Here is a 26,866-nt window from a genome sequence, read left to right on the forward strand (position 1 = left end):
GGCGGACTGGGCGGGGCGGGGCGGGGCGCGGTGGCCTCGCGGTGCCTAGGCTCGGGCGGCCCGCGGAGGCGCGCTCATTCGCGCGGAGCCGGCCGGGGATCGCAGTCGGCGGCAGGATGAACAGCATCAAGAACGTGCCGGCGCGGGTGCTGAGCCGCAGGCCGGGCCACAGCCTGGAGGCCGAGCGCGAGCAGTTCGACAAGACCCAGGCGAGTAAGGGGGCTGCGGCGGGCCGATGGGTGGGCGGCGCCCTCTCCCCTGTCCCCTCACTCGCATCCCGTAAGGCCTAGCCTGCGATCGCATCCGGAGCGCTGGGGCCGCTCCCCGGCCTCGGCCGCCAGAGCCGCTCCGCGAGCAGGTGAACCGGAAGCGCGCGCCGGCGCCGGCGTCGGGGCCGAGGTGCGGCTGGGGACAGAGGTGGCCCGGGGCCAAGGTGGCCGGAAGCCCAGATGCGGCGGTGGGCCAGAAGGGGTCAAGGTGAGCTCGGGGCCCAGGTGCGCGCCGGCGCGGCTCCACTGGATTTCTCTGCCCCGGCCGTGCCTCCTCCCCAGCTCCTGCCCCTTCTTCCACGCCGTATAAAAAACGCCCCCCACCTCAGGAAAGCAATGCATTTCCTTGAAGGAAACTCCCTGTTTCCTTTTCTCCTGAGCTGTTTTCCAGGGCCGCGCAATATCCTATTACCTGCTGGGTGAAAAGTTTCACGTATGCGGCCAGACTCGTTTGCCCGAGAGCGCTGGCTCACACAGAGATAGGTTCACACCCCCTTATTAAATACCGGCGCCTGACAGACGGAAACTTCCTCGGCCCCCTTCCTGCACTTCCCACGCGCCTGCAGCTCCCTCCTGGGAAGGTTATTTTAATCGTGAAACAATGGCGCGGGTGTATATTTGGACATGTGTTCCTGCGGGAGCACACGACGCTGTACTTCTGGTTTTTCTCTTCTTTTTCACTTTGCAAACACTTGGTGTTCTTAGGCCTCGGGGATGGTAGAGCATAGGTGGTTATTTCCCCAAAAAGTCACCCAAGCCCTGGCCAGGTAGGTAGCTTGGTTAGCACATCGTCCCCCGAAGGCCGGGGTTGCGGGTTCCATTCCAGGTCAGGGCACATGGAAGAATCAGTCAGTGAATGCAAAAGTAAGAGGAACAACAAATCGATTGTGTCCTTCTCTCTTTTTCTCTCTGAAATCAATAAATAAAAATGTAAAGAGTCAACCAAGGCTAACATAGCCATACAAAGCCTTACTTTTGAGATTTTAAAAAAGATTTTATTTATTTACTTTTAGAGAGAGGGGAAAGGGAGGGAGAAAGAAAGGGAGAGAAACATCAGTGTGTGGTTGCTTCTTGTGCGTCCCCTACAGGGGACCTGGCCCGCAACCCAGGCATGTGCCCTGACTGGGAATCAAACCGGCAACCCTTTGATTCACAGGCTGGCATTCAATCCACTGAGCTACACCAGCCAGAGTAAAAAAAAAACCTTACTTTTGAAATAAAGGAAGCCAAAAGGACCCCTCCCACCCCGTCGGAAGCTGGATGGTGACATCTGTGGCCGCCACGAGCAGGCTCCTTCCCACCTGTCCCTGCAGAGAGCAGTGACTTCTGTGGCTGCTTTCAAAACAAGGCAGCTCTTAGAGCTGTGGTTTCGCAATAAGAAAAACTTGGGGCTCTATAGCATTTGTGCTTGTGATTCGCCGTGAAAAGGGCGATAAAGCCCCTTGGGGCGCCCAGGCCTTGTGGAAAGTCTAGGGCCAGAGTTCACCTAGCCACAGATTAAAACCCTTGTGATCGTCGTCCTCTGGCCGACGGTGTTTTTTTTAACCCAGAGAGCCCATCATAAAAACAAATGTGGCATTTAAAGTCATGAACACAATCAATCGCGCCAGGAGCTTGCGGAAGGATGGGAACAAATTTAATTGGCAGAGAGAATCAGGATGTTGTCAGAAGCTTTATTCATTCCCTGATTGTTTTTCCTTGCTTTTGAGGAGGTATAAAGAGGTCTGATCGCTGCGTAGAGAAGGTGGGGTTGGAGAGGCCAAGTTCCTTGATCTGACTCGTGAGTTACTGTAAAGTCAAGGGCAACCTTCCCCGTCCAAGAGAAGGCGTCTCTGACCTAGGTCCATACATGTCCTGGCGGTTGGTTCTGTAAACGAGGTGTTTTGTTTGTTTTCCTTGTTGGTTTTTTCCTCCGGCTGAGAGCGTTACTTATAATAAGTAACTTTCTAGTGGGTGAAAATAGCATTTGCCTGTTTGCTCATTCCAGGGCTCTATTTTTTTATCTTCTTCTGCAAAGACAGTTTGGGTTCCGTGTCTGGCTCTGCTTGTCTTCCGAGTGACTTCCTGAGGGCTGTGGGAAGAAGGTTTTGTGCACGGTTAATATTTAATCAGATCTTTCCCAGAAATAATCTAGCGCGCCGCCAGCCAGGCCCCAGAAACGGAAAGGACCTGGAGAGCCGAGGTTGCCGCTTGCGTGTCTCCTGTGGACGTGAACACAAACTAGCACATCCCGTCCACGGGTGCTCCTTCCCTGTGGAATTCGCTGCCTGTGCCTTCTCGGTGGCTGCAGCGCGCTGTGCTGCGAAGGACCCCTTTGGCCTCCTTAGGATTTACACCCTGGCGCTCCCCCAGCCCCGCCTTTGCTCGTAGGTTGCCGGGCTCCTGGGTCAGGAGCAGGAGAAGTGCTTACATGTCCGCTTTCCTGACCGGCCACACCCCCTGCTGAACAGCCAGAGTGTTCAGGGAGGGCGCCCGGCACTGGTGTGTGGTGTGAGTGTGCACAATCCTCGGGGGAGTGTGCAGAAAGCGGGCCCGTTCTTCCCTCGACTTGAGTCCCGTTGGTGATAAAACCCTTTCCGAAGTGGGTGTGAGAAAACGGCGCTGGCTTTTGGTCACTGCCGTAGTGCGCCGAACCCCGAATGCCGCGGAACACAGCACGCCTGCCCTGGGAACTGGCAGACCGCCTGCACAGTCGAAAGGATGGCGGGGTCGCGTGGAGGGCTCCCGTCGGCGGGTAGACCTGGGGGCTAGTCCGTGTCCGGGGCCCGGTGCTTAACTTCTGATTCTGTGTCCTTGTCTGTCAACATGGAGATAATGCCACCCGCCCCCTAGGGCTGTTCCAAGGCACAGGGAGATGCGGGTGGTCAGCTGACTGTCAGCCCCTCAAGGATGTGCATGTCCCGATTGCCCGAACCTCCGACGATGTCACAGTCCTCGCTAAGAAAATGCTCATCGGCTGACCTTGAGATGGAGCTTACAGCCTGGGGTAGCCAGGTGGGCCCGGGGCGGTCCTGGGACCTTGAAACGTGGCAGAGGGAGGCAGGACAGGCCGGCAGAGAGATTCACCACCGGGCCGTGAAGGTGGAGGAAGGAGGGGGCCCCCCGGGCCGAGGAATGCGGTGTCCTCCAGGAGCTGGAAGAGGCAGGGAATGGATTCTTCTGCGGAAACTCTAGGAAGAAAGGCGGCCAGCCAGCACCTTGACGCCCGCTCCATGAGACCCGCCTGGGACTTGCGACCACCAGAGCTGGGAGACAGCCGGCATGCGTGGCTGCAAGGCCCTCAGTTTGTGGCGACCTGTGGTGGCAGCGACGGGTTACTGACACACACACACAGTGCGGAGCGGGCGGGCAGCGCCGTGCGGATTGCCAGCTGGCCGTCCTGCCCCCTTCCTTCCCCGTCCCCCAGAAGCTTCCGACTTTCAGAACGACTTCGGGCCTTCCACCAGCGGGGGGACTCGCCGTGGAGGACTGTCGTGGGCGGGGACTCAGCAGACAGGAGTCTTGCAGGTGCCACGTTCCCGTTGTGCTTTTTCCTTGGCTCTGGGGCCCTTTGCTTCCCTGAGCCTCGGTTTCCCCTGCAGTGCACGGAAGTAGAGACCCAAAGCTCCCACCCAGGTCCATTCACGAGGGGGGCTGCACCTGAGGGTGCCAGGCCCGGGGGTCGGGGTGGGGAAGGAGGGGGAGGGAGGGGAGCCTGTGGAAGCCAGGTCGTTGGTCCCGCTCCCCCGGCCAGGGACACGTCCCCCAGCAGCCACCGAGGAACTGTGATCTCGCGAAGACGGACACTTAGTGACCCTGAGGACTCCCCAGCCGAGGCCCGTGCTAGAGCAGCGCGGTCCACTAGGAACGGGGTACGAGCCACGGTCCGCCCACCCACGTCCAGTGGCCGCAGTGAGAAGGAAACAGCAATGCATTCCTTCTAAGCGTGTCTTTCCCTCAGCCTGGTGGTTCCAGATGGAACCGTTTCGACCTGCAATCCCTGTAAAAGCGGTGAATGGGACAGCTTACCTTCTTTCCCCTCCTAGGTCCCCAGGGCACTGGGCACATGCCCCGGTGCTCGGCAGCCGCAGGGGCTGGTGCGGGAGGCACAGCGCGGTGTGAGGACCACAGGGGCGGCGCTTTGAAACCTGCCAGGGCCGGCGTGCCTGCGAGTTGGAGTGGCTCGGTCTGGCCGGAGCCCCGCACGTGGTTTGGTTTGGTTTGGTTCTGTGTTCACGGCTTCCCGCCAGGAATTCCGTAGAACCAACCGCATTACTGAAGGCAGGCCACAGGGCGCAGACAAGGCTGGGGTCCCTCACCTCGAGCTTCTGGTTTGCAAGCTGCCCCCAGACGCCCAGTGCCCTCCACCCTGACCTCTCCCTCCAGGGGTCTCCTCCGGTGGGCGGGAGCCGGACACGCCCGCCTGGGTCTCCGCTGTCCTTGCCCAACACCGCGGGGTCGTGGCGCTCTAACTCGCTGACCCCTTTCCGGGCCTCGTTTGCCTGTTCACCCGAAAAGCCCCCGCGTGTGAGGAGAAATCCACGCCGTGTGGTGGGCAGCCGCCCCGCCACTGTCACGGGGGAGGGGCAGGCCTGGCTGCTCCCCTCCTCGTCCCCACGCTCAGGTGTGGCACCTGCCACCTGCTGCCTGCCGCAGGCTGGCTGAGCAGAGGCAAGCCGAGGCCCCTTTCTGCAAAGGAGAGAGAGAGCCCGGCCCACGCCCCCCCGTGGGACGCTGCCCCCAAAGCCAGACGTGAGCTGCTCCCACTGCACTGACTCCACCCCCAGGCCCTCCAGCTGGGGTGGGTCATGGGCGGTGAGCTGTGCCCCGCCACCTGGCTCTGCCCTCTTGGCGGTGCTCGGGCGGGCAGCTCACTTCCTGCCGCTGGGGCTGCCAGAAACCCCTCTCGGCCCCCGGGGGTCAGGTGGCCTCTCGGTGCAGATGGGGGTGGGGGTGGGGTTGCCAGTCCTCCCCTCCCCCCTCCCATCTCTGGTGCCTGTTTGTCCGGTGACACGTCCACGAGGACTGTACTTGGCATGTGCGGAGGGAAGAGGGAGGTCGTCCTTGCCTCCCTCAGAGTCTGCGTTCCGGTGAAGGGGGCGGGAGATGGGCGGCTGTGCTGCGGCAGAGCCGCTACGAGCACGATTCTGTCTCGGTGCCCTGGTCTGCAGAGTGGCCGAGACTCGGGCCCCCATGTCCGGCCGAGGGGACTGGGTCCGCCCTAGCTGTTCGTAGTGTCCCGAGGGGCAGGTTGGACCAAAGGAAGGAGAGACGATGCCCCTCTGGGGCCCTGTCCCTGAGCCCTGGTTTGGCAGGGCCCGAGGAGGAGCCGACCTGCAGCCCGGCCCGGTGGGCCCCCGTGGGTGCTCAGGGTCCCTTCCCCCAGGACAGCGCGCCTGCTTCCGGGCCGCGTCCTGCTGGGAGATGCCCCGGGGCAGGCCCCGGGGAGTTGGGGCAGCCGGCTGGTGGTGGCTCCCTGGGCGGAACCGCTGCCCTCCTGACCTTGCCCTGGGCCAGCCCCCTCCCGGGGCAGACGGGCCCAGTCGTGTGTGAATGAAACCCGGCCGGGCACTCGGTGCTGCAGCCTGGAGTGGAAACTCTGGAGCCGTGTCTGGGGCTGCTTGGCTGGGCGACAGGGAAACCCGGCCGGCGAACCCGAGCTGCCTGCCTGCCCGCTGCAGAGCCGAGCTGCCAGCCCGCGCCGTCGGCCAGGCCCTCCCCCTCGTGCACTTGATCTCGGGCGGAACTCAGATATCACCTTGCCCCTGAGGCTGCCTGGTCTCACCACGCGGCTCGCATGTCTGCCTGCCTGCAGCACTGCGGCCGAACTGTGGAAGTGGGCGGGGGGGGGGGGGAGGTGCTGGGCACGGTTGCATTGCTTCCTTTCTGGGCCTCCTCAGTCCCACCCCCGAACCACAGAGCCTCAGGCAGGGGGGCGTGGCCTCCTCCCGGGTCTCAGCGCTCGGGAGCACGTGGCCCAGGGGACGCGCCCGGTAGGTGTGGATTCGCGTCTCCCTCCTTCAGGCCGGGGTTCCCACGGCAGGGAAGGGCCGAGTCTGCGGAGAAAAGTGTAGGGGCGGCGGGATGGTCTCCGCTCCCGCTGAACTGAACCGGGTCCTCGAACTGCAGAAGCCCCGCCCACCGCGGAGTGACTCAGGCCCCTGCCGTGTGGGACAGACAGGTCCGCGGAGTGGTGTCACCGGGGCGAAGGGACCGGAACCGCCCAGGCAGGCTCCCTGCCCATTCCAGAGGTGGGACTCAGGGCCCTTTCCTCTCCTGTGTCACCTGCGGAGCTGGGGGGGTGGGGGGGAGCAGATGTGGCAGTGGGCGGGGCCCTCCCGGGAGCGGGAGGATCCTTCCTCCCTGGCTCATGCCCCTCCTCCAGGAGGGCAGGTGACCCCTGCCCGGCCCTCGGTTTCGCAGAGAGAGTCTGGGCCCGGTTGTGGGCCGGGGTGTGAACGGAGAGACCGGCGTCGCCCCGCCGCCGCCCCGGCTGCAGAGAGCGCCGACCTCAGGCCCGGCGCGCCCAGCTGCTTTGCATGTGACCGCAGCCGAGCCGCCCCCTCGGCTACAGAAATCCTGTGTTTGCCTTCATCAATGGCCTTTGAGGTGGCAAAGGCGTCTGAATGGGACCTCTCTGTCCTTCGCACGGCCCTGGAAGGCTCCGGCGGAATCACCCACCTCTCTGCCAGGCCCCGGCCCGGCTCTTTGAAGGACGGTTTTGTCCCCTCCGAGTGCGTCGTGATGAACAGCACAAGGGGGCTTAAGTCTGATCTGTGGCTCGGCTCACTTTCAAAGTAGAAGTCATTTTACGGTTGCCTTCACTCTGAACTCTCCTGGTCAGGTCAGTCGCTGGAGGGAGACGCTCGCTGCCTTGAACGTCACCAGCACTGGTACTCCAAAGAGCTTTGTTCGTTCACACGTCCCCTTTCTCTCGTCCAGTCAAGGGTTTTCGGCAGCCGGGGACGGGCCTGGGGGCCGCAGGTGCGGCGGGGTGCAGACCGCCCGCCAGGGCCCCCTGGGCTGTGTGTGTCCCGGGGCCCGGGCGGGCGGAGAGTGCGTGCTGAGCGAGGTGGTCCCGGGAATAAATGTCCTGCGTCAAGGCCCTCAGGAGGGTCCTCTGCGCGTGGGGGCGGGCGGGACTGGCCCTCCCCGAGGCGGGTGCCGGAGCGGCACAGCCCGGCTGCGGGGGCGCCTGCCGGCCTGGCCGGAGCGGTGGAAGGCAGGCAGGCAGGGGTGGCCGGGGCACCGCGGGTGTCCCAGCCAGGCTGGCTGTGTGCCTGCACCCCGGGAAACCGGGGGTGTTTCTGTTCCCTCTCCCAGATGGGGCAGTGGTCGGGGGGGAGATCTCTAGAGTGAGGGCTGCCCACGGATCGGCTGGGGGGGCTGCGGTGGCGGTGGTGGGGCTGGGTGCGGACACCTGACTTTGCCCCCAGACACGCGGGCCCCGGGGCAGAGTCTCCCCGAGCCCAAGTTCCCCGCTGTGAGTGGCACCCGCGGCTAGAGGATGCCAGGCTTCCCCACGAACAGCCAGGGCTGCGGCCCCCGGTCACGCGGCTCGGCCGCCTTGCCCAGGACCGCGGGTTCCCCGAGCAGTGCCGGTGCATGCACCGTGGGCTGCGGAGCCGTGAGACGTTCGAGCTCCCGGACCAGGGGCTGTCCCCTCCCCGCCGGCCCCCCGACCGCGCGGCTGGGCCCCCACGCCCGGCGTGAAGCCCCGCAGCTGACGGGCACCGGGCTGCTGTGAGCCGCCCTGGGCCGGAGCCTCTCCGACGGTCCGCAGCTGGAGTCCACATCGGGGCCCGCCTCCGGGTGCCTCCCTGGGTGCCCGGTCTCCCGAGGGAGCTCTCGCCGGGGCGCCCCTGGTGCACATCCCCGTGTGTGGCCGTCCTCGGGCAGATGCCATCGTGGGTTTGTGCCCGGCCTAGTCCTGGGTTGTCTCCTCGGGCTTAGCTCCTGGGGCCTCCGCCGGCTCCAGACTGGGTTTTTATGAGACAAACAAGGCCGAGATTGTTCCTGGAAGCAGGGGCAGGTGTGGCTCAATGGGGGCCTTGTGAGAGGCCTCGCGGGGTGTCCCTGCCCCGGCCGCAGGGCAGCGGCCACCCGGGAGGGAGCTGGTGGGAGCTGAGGCGGAGCCCAGGGCCCGGGGTCCAACGCCCCGGCCGCAGGAGCGGGGAGCCTCCGGGCACCGCCCTGGTGTGAACAAACCCCCACCCAGACTCTGCGTCCGACCGGACCCAGGCCGGGTCCTCGGGGAGCCTGCCTCCTGCAGGGGCCAAAGAAGGACGTCTGCCCCTCCCCCACCCCCAGAGCGGCGGCCGGGATGCGGTGGGGGCCGAGAGGACAGCGACCGGAGGCAGGGGGCCTGGGCTGCCGTTCCCTGGTCAGACTTGACGGGGGAGGGCTGTGCGGGGGTCGGTCCATGGGTGTGAAGAGCCGGGGGCAGCGCCAGGCCGGACACACGGACACATGCACCGGCCCAGCCGCTTGTCAGCACGGCCTCGGGCCAGCGAGTGACTTCCTTCAGCCTCAGTTTCCTCCCCTGTCCTCGTCCAGCGGGGCGCCTGGCACGTGGCTGGACGCCATCAGAGTCACCTGGTGACTAGGTGTTCCAGGCTGAGGCTGGAGCTCACCTCCGCAGGCTGCCAGGGGCCGGCCACCCCAGCCCTGTCTGCAGGGCGTGCCCCGGCCGATTTTCCCGGCACGGAAGGAGCCGTGGCGTCTGAATGCCCAGGAAACTGTCTCAGAAGCCGCCCTGCCCTCTCTGTCTTTTCGGGCCGTCCGGCTCCCTCCCCGGAGCCCCCTGACCGCCTGCTGTCCTGCCTGTGTTCAGGGGCGGGGTGTAGGCGGGGGGGGGGGTGGGCCGGTCCCTGCCCCCTTGCCCCACCACTCAGAGGTGCAGTGGAAGCCGCTGCCTTCCTCCCTGGGACCCAGAGAGGCTGGCAGGTCCCCAGGGTGGTGGCCATCTGCCCTCCCCCCACACCCAGGACCCCTCCCTTCAGCGCTGGGGTTTCTGCCCCAACGTGGGCCCTCATCCGTCCGTCTGTCCCGCGCAGCCTGTGTCTCCTCGGAAGACAGCTCTGCCCACGGCTGTGGTCCCTCCCGCGGCAGCTGGGAGGGATTAAACCCGCTGTTGTCGGCCCTGCTGGCGGAGGTGGTGCTGGCCGGCGGCGGCCCCCGGGCTCAGGAGGACAGTGCTTTCCAGGCACAGAGCTCGAGAGAACCCACCGGGTGGTCCTGGGCCCCCCTCGTCCTCCCGTTTCCCTGGGAGCTGATGTGAGGCCCCCGTGCTGCACGGGCAGACCCCAGCAGCGGGGCTGCCCGACCGAGGCCACGGGCCCAGGGGCCGAGCCGTGTCGGACCCGCGGAAGGACAGCCCGACGCCTGGCCCCCGCCTGCGGCCCCTGCAGAGGGGCGTCCAGCAGGACCGGCGTCCCCGGGGCCTCAGGTCCCTCCTGGGACAGGGCATGGCGCCTGCTTCCGCAGGAAAAGCCAGGCCCTGTGAGGGGCCACAGACCCCCTCTGTGTGCGCTCTGAGCCGCCGTGTGAGCCTCCCGAGTGCGCATCTGCCCCCGCACAACGGGGCCGTGTTCCCGCCGGGCGGGCCCTGTGCCTGCGGCCAGCGCCAGCAGGCAGGCCTGGAGGGCGGGGGAGGCCTGACGGTCGGCGCTGTGCCTTTGAGAACCTCCAGTGTGCCAGACACCGTGAGGGGCTGCGGCGGGGGGCAGCGACCCGCCAGGCGGAACCGCCCCCTGGTGGTGCCGACTTCAGGGTGGAGCTCGGATAAGGGAGCCATTGTTGTCAGCGGGCGCCCAGCACTGTGGGGAAGCGTCCCCTGAATCAGGGGATTCAGGTAGGGTGGCATCGGGAGGGTGACAAGGTGAGCAGAGGCCCCTGGGGGGCGGGGCCCAGCAAGGAGAGGTGAGGTAGAGACCTCGGAGAAGACGGGAGGTGGGGGTGCCTCCCCTTAACCTTGGACCCAGCACAGCCCTGCTCCTCCCTGCTCCAGGAAAGGCGGGCCCGCCCCCCAACTCCGGGCCAGTGGGCGGGGCTCGCTAGCTGCAGGCCTGGAGGAGGGGAGGCCTGCAGGAGGCCCAGGCCTGCAGGAGGCCCGGCCCTCCCTGGGGCCGCTCCCAGTGTTGTTGACACCTCTGGTCCTCAGCAACCCCCCCTCACCTCCCTGCCACCCCCCCCACCCCCCCCCCCCCCCCCCCCCGCCCCGTGGCCTGCTCTGCTCTGCAGGCATGCCTTTCGGCTTTGCACTTGCCTGGAATCTCTGGACCAGGTGGCAATTGTCAGAAGAGCCAGCTCAGGTGTCAGGGCAGCTGGAGGATGGGGTTACACACTCCCAGAGACCAGACACTCCTGGCTTCTGAGCTGGCCGCGGCTTGCTGCCCGGGAGGCACAGCCCCACCCCCGTCTGGCACTGCCCCAGGCCCTCCCCCCAGCCCTGCACAGGCAGGAGGTGCCTAGCGGCAGCCTCACCAAGGACACAGGATGTGGGGTCAACCAGACCTGCCCCTGCCCTCATTGGTTGTGCAGACAAGCAGCCTAACCGCCGTGCCTTGGTTTCCCCATCAGGGAAATGGGCTCATGACCACTTCCGGGGGTTGTTGCCAGGAGGCGTGTTGCCCGTGCCTGGTACATCACTGCCCCTGTCTCGGGCTCAGTCCTGCCTGGGGGGGGTGTCCTTTCTACGTGGGGTGCAGCGTCTGTCTCTGCAGCTGCTCGGTGGGGTGTGCTGCCCAAAGGCAGGCGCCTCGGGGCGGGGCAGCCTCCCCCGTGTGGCTGCTGAGGCTTTGATGGCCAGAGAAACCGGAGCCTGCAGCGCTCCTGCCCGGACCCTGGCCCTGCCAGGCGGGTGCTGCTGCCCCGGCCTGCCCTTGGTGCCGTGGAGCGGCCGCGAGGGGCCTGGTGTGGGGGGCTGCGGGCCCGTGGGCAGGGCCACAGTGGGCGCTGTGTGTGAAAGGTCAGCCTGCTCCGCCAGCGCGGTGGGTCCGGGAGCCGCCCCTGCCCAGCCCCCAGCGGCAAGAGCGCCCAGGTCCATGCGTCTGTCCGTGCAGCCAGAAAGGCCGCCTTCGCCCCCGTGGGCTGCTTCCCTTGCCGAGCAGAGGTCTGCGCAGGCTCCGAGCCGGCTCACCGTGCGCCAGGCCTGCGCGAGGGCCTCCACGCCGGGCAGGGGCAGTTCCTATTGTTCTGATGCCGGCGGGGGGAGGGCGGGGGCTGCTGCCCTGAACTGACAGCGCCGGCCTGTCCCCGGGGCGCCCTCTGCCCTCTCCGCTCGCTCCTGCCCGAGTGCCCGGGTTTCCTGTTGACAAGGCGGTGACCCAGGGCTCGGCCCGGCTCAGGCCGCAGGGCGGGCATGCGGCGGCCCTGGCCGAGGCCTGGCGGAGACCTGGGAGGACCGGCTGGGCCCGGAGGGGGGTCCGCATCGGTCAGGGCCCCTCCCTGCCGTGCTCAGGCAGCTCCCCTCTGTCCACAGACACGGGTGTCCCCGGCCCAGCGCTGGTCAGTGGGCAGAGGCTCGTAAGACCTGCCGCCAGGCGGAGAAATAAAACATCCCCAGGCCACTCGGGTCCTGTGGTGGTTCCTGTGTGAAGTGGGCAGGGGGCGACTGACAGGTGCGCTGAGCCGCTGGTGAGGGAGCAGCCCCGTCCAGGAAGGCTTCTCGGAAGAGGCGGCATTGCGCTAAGGGGGGGGTGACACCAGCGGACGAGGCCAGGAAGGACCAGACTGCTGCTTGCTCGGTCTCTTCCCCAGCCAAGTGGCAGCAGGGGCGGTGAGCAGGGGCCCCCTCCTGCCGCCCCCACTGGGGCTGGCCGAGGTCACCGTCTGCCTCGGAGGGGTGGGCGCTGAGTCAGAGAGGCCGCCTGTGTGGGAGGGAGCAGGGGCCGGGCGCACCCTGGTTTTCCGTGTCGTGGCTGTGTGGGCCCCGGCAGCTTGCGTCATCTCTTCGGCTGCTGCCACAGTGAGGTCGGGATGACACACGTCTGTTCACGGGGTGTCATGAGGGCTCAGCCTCTGCCGGTGGCCCGACGGGACAGGTGTGGGCCCCTGGCCCCGCCCCCAGCCCCGCCCCCGGCCCCGCGGCCTCGCTTCTTGGGAGGGCAGCACGCACGCGGGTCTCTGAGGAGAGGTGGGCTCCCGCGTCCGTCCTTGTCACCCAGACCCCGGAGAGCCCCGGTGGCGCTGCAGGAGGCCACTGGGGCCTCAGGCGTCGGCTGTCGTGTGAGCTGCGCGCACCCAGCCTCCGGAGGTGCGGTTTGCCTGAGCCGAGAAAGTGTCCGGCTGTCCGTCTCGGCGCTCGGCTCTTGCGGGCGGCGCGTCCCCTGCCCGGGTGGGTTCTGAGCTCTGCCCCTGTCTCCTCTAGGCCATCAGCATCAGCAAGGCCATCAACACCCAGGAGGCGCCCGTGAAGGAGAAGCATGCCCGGCGTATCCTTCCCTGCCCCCGGCCCCCGGCCCCTGGGGGAGGCATGGGGCTGCCCTGCCTGGTCTCTGCCCGGGGCGCGGTGGGAGGGGTTTAGGGGAGCGGGGTGGCGCTGCAGGTGCCCACTGGGGCTTCCCGAAGTCCACCCTCGCCCAGACGGGAGGCCCCACGAGTGCGTGCCCCTGTGGCCCTGTGGCCCCGGGCCGGCCCGCCTCCCTCTGCTCCGGTCAGACTCCGAGTCCCGTCTTGGGAACACCGCCTGCCGTCTTAGACCGTTGGCTCCAGTTAAACTGGAGGGGCATGACCTGGCCCTTTTCCTTGCCCTTGGCTGAGAACCGTAGCCCCGGGTCACCTGCGGCAGGTGTGGAGGGGCCGGGCTGCGGGGAGGAGGGTCTCGGGGCTGTGGGGCGAGGGCTCGGCTCTCCACGTGGGTCTGTTTCCTGCACTTGGGCCTTGACGCCGGGAGGCATCATTCTGGGCACTCACCACGAGAAGGGGGCCTTCACCTTCTGGTCCTACGCCATTGGCCTGCCGCTGCCCAGCAGCTCCATCCTCAGCTGGAAGTTCTGCCACGTGCTCCACAAGGTCCTCCGGGATGGGCACCCCAACGTGAGTGGCCGCTGTCCTCGGGCCCAAGAGGCCCTCCTGCTCCCGCCGCCTGCTCTCAGGGCGGCAGGAGGCCGGTGGGGGGCCAGCGGGCCTGGGACCTCTGTCCGCTGCCGCCGGAGCAGGCTGGCGCCCTGGGGTGGGGCGGGTCCCTGAGAAATGGGGACTTGTCCCACCCTTCCCGCTGCCCCCCGCCCCACCTCTCCTGCCCTCGGCCCCCGAGTGCCAGCCAGTGTGGGGGTGGTCAGCGTGCCGGGGCCCCGCCCGCCAGCTCGGGGCCCCTCACCCCCTCCCGCGCCCCCGTGTGTGCTTTGCCGCAGGTCCTGCACGACTGCCAGCGGTACCGGAGCAACATCCGGGAGATCGGAGAGCTGTGGGTAGGTGCGGGGGGCGGGGGGCGAGCTCAGCGGCCTCGGGGCCTCCCGGACAGCAGCTTCCGCACCATCCGGCCTGGGCCCTGCCTGGGGCCCCGGGTCCCGGCCTGGGGCCGGGCGACGGCAGCGCTCGTGACGGGCGCTTTTCCCCTTCCTGCTCTCGCAGCGGAAGTGGGGGCGATGCTTTTGGGGGTGACAGTGGGGCAGTGAGCCCCCCCCACGGAGCTGCAGCTCCTTGCTTTAGACGGTTCGGGACGGGAGGTTCCAGACGCAGGGCCGGGGGCCCAGCTCCAGCAGGTCTGGGCGCATCACGGCGGCGGGGAGAGGGGCGCAGCCTCCGGGCCCCCGAGACCGCTGCGTCAGCACCTTGGGGTCGGAAGTCCGTGTCTTCCGGAAGCTCCCCCGGAAGATGCTCCCCCGTGGTCCAGGCCGAGAGCCCGGGAGCGTGCAGTCCAGGTCCACACCGGCTGGTCGGGGACTGGGGCAGCCGGGCGGGGGGACAGCCTCGGCCTCGTGTGTCCTCCAGGAGCAAGGCCGGGCCCGCTGGGGCGCCGCGGGCCCTGGGCCGCCGTGATGTGCCAACACCCCTGAAGTGGGGAGGATGGCGGCCGGGCCGCCATTTGCAGACGCAGGCCCAGCTGGCGCGGCCGCCGGGGACACGAGTTGGGAGGTGGCGGAGGAGGCAGCTGGGCGGACGGGACACACGCCTGCCGGAAGGTGCCTCCCCGGCCGCTGCCAGCATGTCAATGAGGCGCCCAGTGCAGAGCTGGCCACAGCCCCGGACAGGGAGCTCCCTTGTCCCCAGAGTCTCTCAGAGTCCCAGAGTCTCTCTGGCAGGACAGGGCGGGAGTAGATGGCAGCAGAAGGTGAGGGAGGGAGCGGAGACCCGGGGCTGGCGGACACCCTCGGGAAGAGTCGGTCAGCTGCCTCTGGCGGGCGGAGCCACCCCTGCCGAGTAAGCAACTGGGGGGGTTGGGGTCGCCGCAGCCTCCTGGCCTGCCCTGCGGCGTGCCGGGTCCTGCGGGGTTCCCGGGCCGGGGGACCCTGACCCCGCTGCTTCCCCCGCAGGGGCATCTGCACGACCGCTACGGCCAGCTGGTGAACGTGTACACCAAGCTCCTGCTGACCAAGATCTCCTTCCACCTCAAGGTAGACGCCTGGGGCGACCTGGGGCTTGGAGGAGGGCGGGTTCTCTTCTGCCCTGACCTGGGCCCTAGGGCAGGGGTCCCCACCCCCTGGGCCACGGGTCAGGAACCCGCTCCCCACGCTGGCATCCCCGCCTGAGCTCCGCCTCCGGTCAGACCAGCGGCGGCACTGCATTCTCTGAGCGGCGCGAACCCTGCCGTGCGCTGCCAACGCCGGGGGTCTGGGTTGCAGGCCGCGGGTGGGAGTCCGATGCCTGCGGAGCCCAGGCGGAGCCCAGGCGGGGCGCCGGTGCGGGGAGCGGCCGCAGACCCGACCTTGAGAGCAGGGAGGTCGCACTGCACAGAGGCCGTGATAAATCAGTCCTCTGCCGATTCCTATCCAGCCCCTGTCAGTGTGGCAAGCGACCGTTCAGCCGCCTCTGGTGGCGGGCTGTCAGCCGGAGCCCTGCGTGGCCCGCCCACTGTTTCGTCCGCCGCTCGGTCAGCTCCTCTTCCCGGCCGGGCCCTGGTCCCCGGCTCGGTTCCGGGAAGCCCGCGTGGGGCCCGTGGAGGGTCGTGCCCTCACCCCGTTTTATGCTTCAGTGCAATGACAGGCATAAAGTGCACCACAGATGTGACGCGCTTGAATCACCCCAAAACCACCCCCTGCCCCGGTCCACGGAAAAGTGGTCTTCCACGACACCCGTCCCCGGTGCCAGAAAGGTCTGGGACCCCTGTCCCAGGGGAAACGGGGGTCCCAGCACCTCACGAGGGTCAGCGCCCCTTGAGGCGCTTCCCGGGGACACCGGAGGCGGACCTGGCCTTGCCCTCGGCTCCAGGCAGGCGTCCCGCCCTGGCTGGACTTCTGTCCTCCGTCCTCGGTCTGGTCGCTCACGGCCCCGCCTCGGGCAGCGCCCAGGGCCCACGGCGGCTCCGCAGGCTGGAGGCTCCCCCAGGCTCCGGCCCTCCCTTTGGAGTTAGAGGCGGTTCAAGTCCGGGCCCGCGCCCCCACGGGCTGCTGCTGAACGGGGGGCGTCCTCTCCGCAGCACCCCCAGTTTCCCGCGGGCCTCGAGGTGACGGACGAGGTGCTGGAGAAAGCAGCTGGGACGGACATCAACGACATGTGAGTCCCGCAGGCGGGCGGGCGGGCTGGCCCGACCCAGCCCCGTCTCCTCCCTCAGTGTCCCCGTTTGTTCCTGCAGTCTTCCTCGCCCAGCCTCCCGCGTGTCTGTCCGTGGCTCGCGGGGGCAGGAGGTCACGCTCCCGGGAGATGGGGCTGCAGTGGAAGCGGTGGGGTTTGTTTGGAATCAGGCATTCGTGGCTGAAGGGCCGCTGTCCTGTGCAGAGGCGTGTTGACAAACGAGGGCGGGGGAGGGGGTTCGCACAGGGGCAGGAGCCCCCTCCCCCCCACTCAGCCCTCCCTCCCTGACCCCTGCAGCTTCCAGCTCACCGTGGAGATGTTCGATTACATGGACTGCGAGCTGAAGCTTTCCGAGTCAGGTGAGCCTGCGCCTCTGGGAGCCAGACGCGCCATTCCCGAACGCACCTGCCCCGTGGGGGGAAGGGGGGGTGCGCGGGTGTCCCAGCGTAGGGAGAGCAGGGGACAGGGGCCCCCAGGAGCCGCGTCTTCGGGGTCCTGACTCAGTGCCCTCCTGGGAGAGCGCTTTGGGCTGCCCCGCCCGTTTTCAGCCGTGAAGGGCTCTGAGCCATGGCGAGCTTCCCGGCCCGGGGAGCTGGCAGCCGCTGACAGGAAGTCTCAGGGCTCCCCCTCCCGGGGCCGGCCGCAGAGGTGGTTGTTTGGGGTGACAGCTTCAGAATAACGTGTGGGTGACTCACGGCTCTCAGGGCAGGAGGAGAAGCAGATGCCTGTTTAAGGGAAAATCGGGAGTCAGGAAGAGGTGGGTCAGGACTCCGAGGCCGGGGGGCCAGTGGGTGGCTTGGAGCTGAGCGGCCCTGCCCGGCGGGGGGAGGCCCTGCCCGGGACACAGCCGGGCAGCAGCGGGCAAGCGTCCAGGGCCGTGGCCGCCAGCTTGAGCCCCGGCAGAGACGTGCCGTGCCGTGCGGGGGGCTGAGTCCTGGGGTCCTCACCCCTGTGCTGCTTTGGCTTGGGCAGGGGCAGAATGCGGGTGATGCGGGGGTCCCCACGAGGGAGGGTGTGGAAAGCCTACGGGGGGGATCCCCCGCACCAGGGACACTGCGGTCTTAGTGAAGCTCAGAGGGACACCTCTTTAGTGCTGCCACCGGCAGCGTCTCCCTGGGGAAAGGTGCAGGCGGTGTCCCTGCCAGAGGCTGCTCGGTGTGTACGGTGACAGCCGGGACGGGGACACCCTGGGCGCCCCGAGGTGGAGAGGGGGCCAGTCTAAAAACTCTCCAAAACAGACCGTCACATGTGTTTCCGTTTTTTCCAAGGAAGGTGCACTTGACATGTAATTAACAGTTAGGGTTTTTTTTTTAAAGATTTTATTTATTCATTTTAGAGAGGGGTAAGAGAAGGAGGAAGAAAGGGAGAGAAACATCAGTGTGTGGTTGCGTCTCGTGCGCCCCCTGCTGGGGACCTGGCCTGCAACCCAGGCCTGTGCCCTGACTGGGAACCGAACCAGCGACCCTTTGGTTCTCAGTCAGCGCTCAATCCACTGAGCCATGCCAGCCAGGCAACGGTTGGGTCTTAAATGAGTAAAGGACAGCACTCAGTTCCTTCCGCCCCGTCCCATCCCTCCCAGGCGTTCTCGCGTCCCCGTGGAGGTCTGCAACAGTCCCAGCCCAGGCAAGGTGCCAGCGGGGTGGGGGGGGGACCCTGCACCTGGGAGCAGCGTCCCCGGCATCTGGGTCCCCTGCGTGGGCGTCCTGGCGGCGCTCCCGCCCCGGCCTGCTGCCCGCGCGTTGTCTCCGCTGCCCAGAGAGGAGCCGGCGGGGGAGACGGCCTCTCGCTTGGCCCGTTCCCTCCTGCTTGGGCGATCTGATGAAAGGCTTGATTGTCGGGGTCGAGGGGGGCTGACCCGGGCGCACGTGAGGTTTGGGGGCCACTTGGGGTTTTCGGAGCCAAGTCCTGACTCTCCTGAGGCTGCTCGTCTCGGGCCGGCCCTGGCCCGGCTGAGCTGGGTTCCGTCTGCCCGACCCTGCCCGCACCCCCCCCCCCCTGCAAGGTGGCACCCTGCCTGGGAGTAAGGAGCCCGCTGGTGTCCAGGCCCGGGACAGAGTCCAGTGCCCGTCCGGGAGTGGTAAGGCCAGGCCACCCAGGCTGTCGCCTCCCAGGGCTTCTGTGACAACGTCACGAGACCCCAGCGGGGGCCTGGGCCCGGCGCTGTCCGCAGCACAGCCAGCCCCCCCGCGTCTCCCAGCCGCTGTGCTCATGCTCTTTCCGCCCCCCCCCCCCGCTTCTCTCACGCAGTTTTCCGGCAGCTCAACACCGCCATCGCCGTGTCCCAGATGTCCTCGGGCCAGTGCCGCCTGGCCCCCCTCATCCAGGTCATCCAGGACTGCAGCCACCTGTACCACTACACCGTCAAGCTCCTGTTCAAGCTGCACGCCTGTGAGTCCCCGGGGGCGGGCCCTGGGGTCCTCCTGCCCAAGCCCCTGAGGGGCCTCTGTTGGCCCGCGGCCCGGATCCGGAGTGGAGAGTGGAGAGGCCAGCTGCGCGTAGCGGCGATGAGCTCGCCGCCATTGACGTTAAACCACGTGCTCGTCCGGAAAGACAGACCACCCTTCTCCAGAGCGCACGCCGAGAGCAGCGGTGCCTGTGGTTCTGCCGCCCCCCCCGGAGCGTCGCGTCTCCACTGCGGGGTCTGGTCCCCGGGAGTCACCCTGAGCACCGCGGGCCGAGGGCACCCGAGCCTCTCAGATACTATTAGCCCAGGGCGCACTGGGGTCCAGAGCGAGGTCACAGCGCCCCCCAGAGCCAGGCCCCAGCGGGCTCGCCCTGGTCCCAGACTGCCCTTCCCGCTCCCCGTGTCTTCCCTCCGAGGCGGGACCGCGGGGCGGCGGCTGTCTCCCTAGTCAGTGATGGTCCCTGGAGTGTGCAGGGGCGGGTGGGGCGGGGGTGGGGGGGAGTGAGGCCTTGGCACCTGCGGAACAGCGAGCACAGACAGAGTTCATCGAGCCTGTGCCCCCAGGTCTCCCGGCGGACACCCTGCAAGGCCACAGGGACCGGTTCCATGAGCAGTTTCACAGGTACCGGTGGGACGGGGCCTCGGCCGGGGCATGCGGGCTGGGCCGCCTGCGGGGCCGGCCCACCCTGATGCCCGCACGCTCCCGCAGCCTCAGGAACTTCTTCCGCAGAGCGGCCGACATGCTGTACTTCAAGCGCCTTATCCAGATCCCCCGGCTGCCCGAGGTACTGGCCCGCGGGGCCCGCCTGCCGGCTGCTGCCCTGGGGCGGGGGGGCCTAGGGATGGCGAGGGAAGGCTTCTGGGTGTGTGGGGGTGGTGCTGAGCTGCTCCTACCTGTGGCCCTGGCAGAGCCCCCCCAACTTCCTGCGGGCCTCGGCGCTGGCGGAGCACATCAAGCCGGTGGTGGTGATCCCTGAGGAGGCCCCCGAGGACGAGGAGCCGGAGACCCTCATCGAGATCAGCACGGCCCCCCCTGCCTCGGAGCCGGCTGTGAGTGGCCCGCTCCTCCTGCGTGGGGGGCTTCTCCTGCGTGGGGGGCTCCTCCTGCGTGGGGGGCTCCTCCTGCAGGGGGGGCATGGGGGGGTGACTGCGCCTCCCTCTGCTCCCTTCCTCCCCTGGCCTGGAGGCTGGCAGTCACTTGCTTTGCTGTGGCAGGTGGTGGCTGACCTCTTCGATCAGACATTCGGACCCCCCAATGGCACCGTGAAGGACGACCGGTAGGGGCCGGTGTGACTGCGGTGGGCAGGGCTGGAATGGCCTGGTGGGGGGAGGGAGGGGCTGCAATCGGGAGCTGCAGGCGAGAGGGGCACCGGGCGTGGGACAGGAGCTCTGGACGCCCAGACCCCGAGGGACTGCGGGGAGACCGCCAGCTCCTGGGCAGGGGTCTTCTGGTTTTCCTGGTTGACTGAGCTTGATCGCCAGGCCTGTGCGGGCCTCCGCAAACCCCACCTGCCTGACCCCGCCCCCAGGGACCTCCAGATGGAGACCTTGAAGAGGGAGGTGGAGACCCTCCGGGCGGAGCTGGAGAAGATGAGGCTGGAGGTGAGGGCGCCTGCGGGCGGGCGGGGGCGGGGGCGGGGCCCGGGGCTGCACCACCGCACCCACCACCGGCTTGCAGGCCCCGCACGGCCCCCCACGTTGACACCCGAGTCCCCCCCCCCCGCCGCTGCAGGCCCAGCGGTACATCGCGCAGCTGAAGGGCCAGGTGAACGCGCTGGAGACGGAGCTGGAGGAGCAGCGGAAGCAGAAGCAGAAGGCGCTGGTGGACAACGAGCAGCTCCGCCACGAGCTGGCCCAGCTGCGGGCCGCCCAGCTGCAGGGCGAGCGGGACCTGAGCCTGCGTGAGGAGGCCGAGAGTACGTGCGGCGGGGAGGCCCGGCGCGGGGGTGGGGGGGGGTGGGGCCTGGTCCCCGGCGGGGGCGGGGGGCCTGCTGAGCCGGGGTCACCGCCTCCCCTCTCCCCTCTCCCCCACAGAGAAGGCCAGCGCCACGGAGGCGCGCTACGCCAAGCTGAAGGAGCAGCACAGCAAGCTGGTCGCCACGCACGCCGAGCTGCTCAGGAAGGTGGGCCCCAGCCCTGGGGGCAGCGGGCGGGGCTGGGGGCAGCCCCTGGCAGAGGCCGAGGCAGAGGCCGAGGCAGAGCCTGAGCCGAGCCTGCCCGCGCAGAACGCAGACACGGCCAGGCAGCTGACGGAGAAGCAGCAGATTCAGGAGGAGGTGTCGCGGGTGAAGGAGCAGCTGGCCTTCCAGATGGAGCAGGCCAGGCGGGAGTCCGAGATGAAGGTGTGTCCCCCGAGAGCACCGGCCGGCTCCGGCGTCCCCCGGCACCCCTGTCCCCGGTGGCACGCTGTCCCCGTGACACACTGTTCTTCCCATCCCAGTTGGAGGAGCAGAGTGACCAGGTGGAGAAGCTCCGGAGGGAGCTAGAGGCCAAGGCCGGAGAGCTGGTGCGCCTGCAGGAGTCCCTGAGCCTCACGGAGCAGGTGGGGCACTGGCGGCCCCGGGGTCGGGTGGGACAGAGGTTCGGGCCCTCTGTCCCCGGAACTGCGCCGCACCTCCGTGCCGCCGGGTTGGGTCCGAGGCCCCTTGGCAGCCCTGGTGCGGGGCTCTGACCCAGCCCCCGGGACTCGCGCGGGAAACGGCGGGCCCTGGCCTGCAGGGAGCTCACCGTCGGGGCTGGTCGTGGAGACGGGGCCGGGGCAGCCCTGCTCACTCGCCTGGTGTTCCCAGAGCGGGTCGGAGCTGAGCTCGCGGCTGGACGCGCTGAGCGCGGAGAAGGAGGCGCTGAGCAGTGCTGTGCAGCAGCGGGAGGCCGACCTGCAGGCGGCGCAGGGCCTGGTGCGGGAGAAGGAGGCGGCGCTGAGCCAGGAGCAGCAGCGCCGCTGCCAGGAGCGGGACGAGCTGCAGGGGCGGCTGGCGGACAAGGTAGAGCCCCGCCCCCCGCCCCACCCCGGGCGACGGCTGGGGCTGGCTCGAGGGACTCAGGGCCCACCCGTCACGGGTGGGCAAGTCCGGGGTCCTGGGTGCGTCTCGCACTTCCGGGACGGTTTCGCCGCCCCAGAGAGAGCCCGGCCTCCACAAGCAGTTCGCCCGCCCCCCAGCCCCCCGCCCTCGATCGGCCGCCCGTCTCTGACGTGCCCGTCGTGGGCGTCTCGCAGACGGGGTCGCACGGCGCACGTGTGCGGGTTCGCCGGCGCTTCCTGCGCCTTCGGGGCCCGACAGTACTCCGCCCTGGGGGTGGACCGCACGGCGTTTGTCCGTCCGCGGTTGGTGGACACTTCGGGGGTTTCCACTCTCTGGGTCCCGTGAGTGAGGCCGCCGTGGGCATCCGCGCGCAGGGCCCTGTGTGGGCGTGGTGCCCTCTCTCGGGTGCACGGCACGGCGCGTCCGCTGGGTCTCCGGGAGCTCCGCGCTGAGCCTCTGAGGGACCCCCGGAGTCGGCTGGAGCGGCTGCCCCCCGTCCCGGTCCCGCTGGGAGTGCGTGTGGGCCCCGGTTTCCCTGGCCCTCCCTGACCCAGCCCTTGTTCCTGTCTGTCTGTCTGTCTGTCCGCCCGGCCACACTGGTGGGGCCGCGCCGTGGTTTCAGTGTGCGTTTCCCTGGTGGTGGCGATGTCCAGCATCCTGTGTGTGTTCATTGCCATTCGTGTGTCTCCGGAGAAATGTCTGTCTGTCCGGATGCTTCGCCTGCTTTCTCACCTGGCTCATTCCTCTCCCCACTACTGAGCCGTCTGCCCCGCTCCCGGGGGGTTGGGGGGCCCCAGCCCCTGGGGGTGGGGCGTGGTCTCCGAGCTGCCGCCCCGTCCCCGCAGGAGTCGCAGGAGCAGGGGCTGCAGCAGAGGCTCCTGGACGAGCAGTTTGCGGTGCTGCGGCGCACCGCCGCTGAGGCCCAGCGCATCCTGCAGGACGCCGTGGGCACGCTGGACGACCCCCTGCACCTGCGCTGCACCTGCTCCCCCGGTAGGGCCACCGGCCCAGTACTCTGCCGCCTGCTTTCCCCACCGGCCGGCAGGGCGGTGCCCGCCCACCCCCACCCCGCAGAGGCTCCGCCCCTCACCCCCCCCCTCTGTGTTGCAGACTACCTGGTGAGCAGGGCCCAGGCGGCCCTGGATGCCGTGAGCGCCTTGGAGATGGGCCACGCCCAGTACCTGACCCATAGGTCCGGTGAGTGCAGGGCACGGGACGGGCAGGCAGAGGCCGTCGGCAGTCGGGTGCTGGTCCCACGGGCCCTGGCTGCCCCCCGCCCTCGGGGAAGTTTCCCACGTGGGGAACGCCGGGCGGGCCGGGCGGGCCGGGGGCTGGGGTGGCTGCGAGGCTCCGGCGGCGTCCGATTTCCCTTCTCTCTTCACCTACAGACGCCTCTGCCCTGGTGGCCGCCCTGACCCAGTTCGCTCACCTGGCCTCGGACACCATTGTCAACGGCGGCGCCACCTCGCACCTGGCGCCCACCGACCCTGCCGACCGTAAGTGGGCTCGGGCTTGCGTCACACAGGTCCTCACGACGGCCCAGGGGAGGGACCGGTCCTGGCGTCGGGCCCTGGGCCGGGGCCCGTGTGGGGGGCTTCTCCCAGGGCCCTCGGGCGCCGACGCTTCTCACGGCCCTCTCCCCGCAGGCCTGGTGGACGCCTGCAGGGAGTGCGGGGCCCGGGCGCTGGAGCTCGTGGGGCAGCTGCAGGACCCGCAGGCTGTGCAGCAGGCCCGGCCCGGCCTGGTGCGAACCCCGCTGCAGGGCGTCCTTCAGCTGGGCCAGGTGAGCGCACCGCCCAGGCTCCGGGTGCGGGGGACAGCGGGGCTGGGGCGGGAGGGGCTCAGGTCCTCGACCTTTCCGCACTGTCCTCCAGTCTGGGCCGCACGGGCTGCCACCCCAGCTTCTCCCAGCCCCCCGTGGGACGGCCGGGGGTCAGAGGCACCCTGTCTGACCCCGGGTGCCCTCCTCCCCCAGGAGCTGAAGCCCAAGAGCTTAGACGTGCGTCAGGAGGAGCTCGGGGCCATGGTCGACAAGGAGATGGCGGCCACGTCCGCGGCCATCGAGGAGGCCGTGCGGAGGATCGAGGTGAGGGGCGGGGTGCAGTCCCTGGGGGCCCCGGGGGTGGGCGGGCTGTGTGCGGGCTGCACTCACTCTGAGAAGGACGGAGGGCCCTGCGGGGCAGGACCGGGAGGCGGCCCTGGCGTCGAGCCCTGCCCTCCCCTCCCCTCCCCTCCCCTCCCCTGCTCGTGGGAGCTGGCGCCGCCCTGGAGGGCCCCTGTGCCCACACTGCCCTCCGCCCAGCCCGCTCACGGCTCTGTCCCTGGTGCAGGACATGATGAACCAGGCCCGCCACGCCAGCTCCGGGGTGAAGCTGGAGGTGAACGAGAGGTGAGCCCCTGCCGGCCCCAGGCCCTGGACGGGGCAGGTCCCCAGAGCCCGAGTAGGGCGTGGGGGCCATGGGGGAGGCCGCCCTCCTGGCTGCTCGGCTCTCCGGGAGCCCGGGGAGGGAGCAGGGCGGCCCCGCCCCACGGGGCCCCGCTGCCCAGCACCGGTGTCGGCCCGAGCTTGTCCACACGGGAGGCCGGAGGCCTGGTGGCTCCCTGTCCCCCCCCCCTCCCCCCAATCCCCCCCACACACACACACAGAGGGTCCTGGGGCCGCACTGCAGATCTGTCTGTCTGTCTGTCCCTCTCCCGCCTCCCCTCCCCCCTCCCACAGGATCCTCAACTCCTGCACGGACCTCATGAAGGTGAGCGGCCGGCTGGGACCCCGGGGTGGGCGGGTGGGCGGGCTCTGTCTGGGAGAGGGCCGCCCCGAGAGTGACACACGTCTTGGTCCTGACAGGCCATCCGGCTCCTGGTGACGACGTCCACGAGCCTGCAGAAGGAGATCGTGGAGAGCGGCAGGGTGCGCTGGCCTCCGGGCGGGCGGGCGGGTGGGCGGGCACGGGCTCCCGAAGGGGCCGTGACCCCGGTGCCCTCTTCATCCCGCCCCACCCCAGCCTGGGCCCAAGCCCACCGCAGGCCTCCTCTGGGCATGAGGCCCCCTGCCCCAGGGTGCACATGTATGTGCCTGGGAATCCCGGCTGCACCCCCTGCCCTTGAGGCCCATGGAAGGGAGACCGGCTTCCGTCGCTTCCGGAGCTTCCAGTGCCGCCTGTGAGGTCTTTGACTGGTCGGCCCTGCCCTTCCCTCCTGTCGCCACTAGGGGGCAGCCACGCAGCAGGAATTCTACGCCAAGAACTCCCGGTGGACTGAAGGTCTCATCTCCGCCTCCAAGGCCGTGGGCTGGGGAGCCACGCAGCTGGTGTATGTCGCCCCAGGTGGGGGGCAGCAGGGAGTGCGGTGCCCAGGGTCTGGAGAGGGAGCGCGGGGCGGCCCGGCCCTCCGTGGGGCTGGAGACCCAGGCTGCGCCCCCGGCTGTGTCCCCAGGGAGTCGGCGGACAAGGTGGTGCTTCACACGGGCAAGTACGAGGAACTCATCGTCTGCTCCCACGAGATCGCGGCCAGCACGGCCCAGCTGGTGGCCGCCTCCAAGGTGAGGCGCCCTGCCCAGCCCGGCCCGGCCCCTCCGCCCGGGCCCTCGGCGGCTCCTGGCCGTGGGGGTCGCCCCGCACGGGGCCTGCGCCTGACCGGCCCCCGCACTCCCCCAGGTGAAGGCCAACAAGGACAGCCCCCACCTGAGCCGCCTGCAGGAGTGCTCCCGCACGGTCAACGTGATGGCGGCGAACGTGGTGGCCTCCACCAGGTCGGGCCAGGAGCAGGTTGAAGACAGAGGTGAGCGCTGGGAGCCTGGGGGCCGCTGGGCGGTGTCTGGGGCGGGCGGCGGGCACTCAGCCCCCTCTCTGGCCACAGACACCATGGACTTCTCCGGCCTGTCCCTCATCAAGCTGAAGAAGCAGGAGATGGAGACCCAGGTAGGTGCCCAGACGCGCCCCACAGCCAGCCACCCGGCCCGCCCCGGGTCCGTGGCCGACCTCCGAGGGGGCAGCGGGCTCCCCGGGAGAGGCTGTGGGGCCTGCTGAGTGGCCCGCGGCCCGCAGGTCCGGGTCCTGGAGCTGGAGAAGACGCTGGAGGCGGAGCGCGTGCGGCTCGGGGAGCTCCGGAAGCAGCACTACGTGCTGGCCGGGGGGGCGGCGGCACCCGGCGAGGAGGAGCCCGGCCAGCCCGGCACCGCCGCCCCTCCCAGCGCGACCTCCAGGAAGCCACCCCTGGCCCAGAAGCCCAGCGTGGTCCCCAGGCAGGACCACCAGGTAGGACCGACCACCAGGTGCCAGGCGTCCGTGCTGGGGTGGGCAGGGCCCCGGAGCTGCCGCCGGCCCCTGCTCCCCAGAGTGTGGGGCACGGGGCCTTGGGTGGGTCAGAGGACACGGACCAGCGGGAGCAAGAACGCTGCCCCAGCGACACCCGGGGCTGGTGTCACCCGAGGGGAGGATGCAGGGGGCTGAGGCGACAGGTGGTGCGGGGCCTGGCCTGGGCGGGGCCACGCGCCCTTGGCTGTGCCCAGTGAGCCCCTCACCTTTGACTCCCGCAGCAGAACAGAAAGGATGGCGTTGGCCCGGCTCAGCTCATGAACTCCTAGGCCCCCGAGGGGTCCAGCGGGACTCGCAGGCAGGCCTGGTCCCCACGCAGCCGCCCTGACTTGGCTGAGAGCCTCTGAGGGGTGCGGTTCGTGCACCCAGTGTCCTGGCCTGCCCCACGACCCGCAATAGTGGCCCCGAGGCCCCCAGCTCCTACCGAGCTGGGGGGACCTGGGCGCAGCGGGACCCACGGGGCAGCTCTCTCGGGTGTGAGCGTTTACCTGCCTCTGGACCGAGAGCAGCCCGGACCGGCAGCCCGAGCCACATGCAGGGAACGCAGGGCACTTGCGCTCTTCCCAGCTGGAGCTCTCCTCCGTGGGCTCGGACAGGCAGGGCCATGGGGGGTGGGAGGTCGGGTCGCCCTGCCTTCCGGACTTGGGTCTGAGGTGAGAGGTGAGCGGGAAGAACACGGGCCCTGGGACGCGGACCCACGGAGACCGGGCCTTGGGCAGAGCAGGGTGCCCGGGCGGCCCGGGGTGCCCCTTCGTCCCCCCGCCTCGCTCCAGGGCGCCTGCTGCAGGGTGCTGAGGAGGACGGCCCGTGTCTGCGGGCTGGGAGCCACTGCCAGCCACAGGTGCTGCCCCCACGCCTGGAGCCGCTCCTGCCGGAGCCTGGCGACCGCCCGCTTCCTGTTTTCCCGCTCCGACTGGCCGCTTCCCGGCTCCCCGTCGCCCACGCCCACCTCCGCCCTCCGCCCTCCGGATCAAGGGAGCCTTGTGCTGCTGCACTGGAAGAGGGCCGCCCCGCCCAGTTGGAGGAGCGGTGAATGAACTTGTGTTCCTTGAGCGTCCCCCTCTCCCCGGGGAGTGGCAGGGTGGGGTGGGGGCCGGGCTGGGAGAAGGGGACCGGCAGCTGGGCCACAAGGGTCCGGCCCTTTGGAGTTTAGTGTTTCCTTGTATTAGCGTCGGGTTGGCAATAAAATGCACTTTGACTGTT

General features: G+C 68.9%; 1 protein-coding gene across 3 annotated transcripts; it reads left to right on the plus strand.

Moving 5' to 3' along the window:
* Nucleotides 1-27: 27 nt before the first annotated feature.
* HIP1R (huntingtin interacting protein 1 related) lies at nt 28-26,866 on the plus strand. 3 transcript variants are annotated; one of them, XM_045844720.1, is made up of 32 exons: nt 29-209; nt 12,619-12,682; nt 13,144-13,286; nt 13,604-13,660; nt 14,726-14,806; nt 15,829-15,905; nt 16,221-16,282; nt 18,171-18,311; nt 18,892-18,949; nt 19,037-19,112; nt 19,237-19,377; nt 19,543-19,604; nt 19,857-19,929; nt 20,060-20,243; nt 20,362-20,450; nt 20,553-20,669; nt 20,768-20,869; nt 21,117-21,311; nt 22,196-22,343; nt 22,461-22,547; nt 22,739-22,846; nt 22,997-23,133; nt 23,326-23,436; nt 23,681-23,739; nt 24,070-24,100; nt 24,196-24,258; nt 24,559-24,659; nt 24,783-24,888; nt 25,004-25,127; nt 25,206-25,267; nt 25,394-25,603; nt 25,885-26,866. In XM_045844720.1, exons 1-32 carry the CDS (start codon nt 117-119, stop codon nt 25,930-25,932), a joined length of 3,210 nt encoding a protein of 1,069 aa, XP_045700676.1. In that variant the 5' UTR covers nt 29-116; the 3' UTR covers nt 25,933-26,866. The 3 variants fall into 3 exon arrangements, 2 of the variants coding, with proteins under 2 accessions (XP_045700676.1, XP_045700677.1); XM_045844721.1 differs by having other exon boundaries at nt 25,888-26,866; XR_006786396.1 differs by lacking the exons at nt 25,394-25,603; nt 25,885-26,866 and having other exon boundaries at nt 28-209; nt 24,559-24,673; nt 25,206-25,224.

Source organism: Phyllostomus hastatus, unplaced genomic scaffold (genome assembly GCF_019186645.2).
Source record: "Phyllostomus hastatus isolate PE091 unplaced genomic scaffold, TTU_PhHast_1.1 phas_contig_1162, whole genome shotgun sequence".
Taxonomy (NCBI): domain Eukaryota; kingdom Metazoa; phylum Chordata; class Mammalia; order Chiroptera; family Phyllostomidae; genus Phyllostomus; species Phyllostomus hastatus.

Excerpts from the sequence above, each read along its gene's own strand:
- HIP1R (XM_045844720.1), top strand. The coding sequence starts at position 117 with ATGAACAGCATCAAGAACGTGCCGGCGCGGGTGCTGAGCCGCAGGCCG. Across the intron at positions 12,683-13,143 it reads GAAGGAGAAGCATGCCCGGC|GCATCATTCTGGGCACTCAC; the intron begins GTATCCTTCCCT and ends TGACGCCGGGAG. Across the intron at positions 15,906-16,220 it reads GGGACGGACATCAACGACAT|CTTCCAGCTCACCGTGGAGA; the intron begins GTGAGTCCCGCA and ends TGACCCCTGCAG.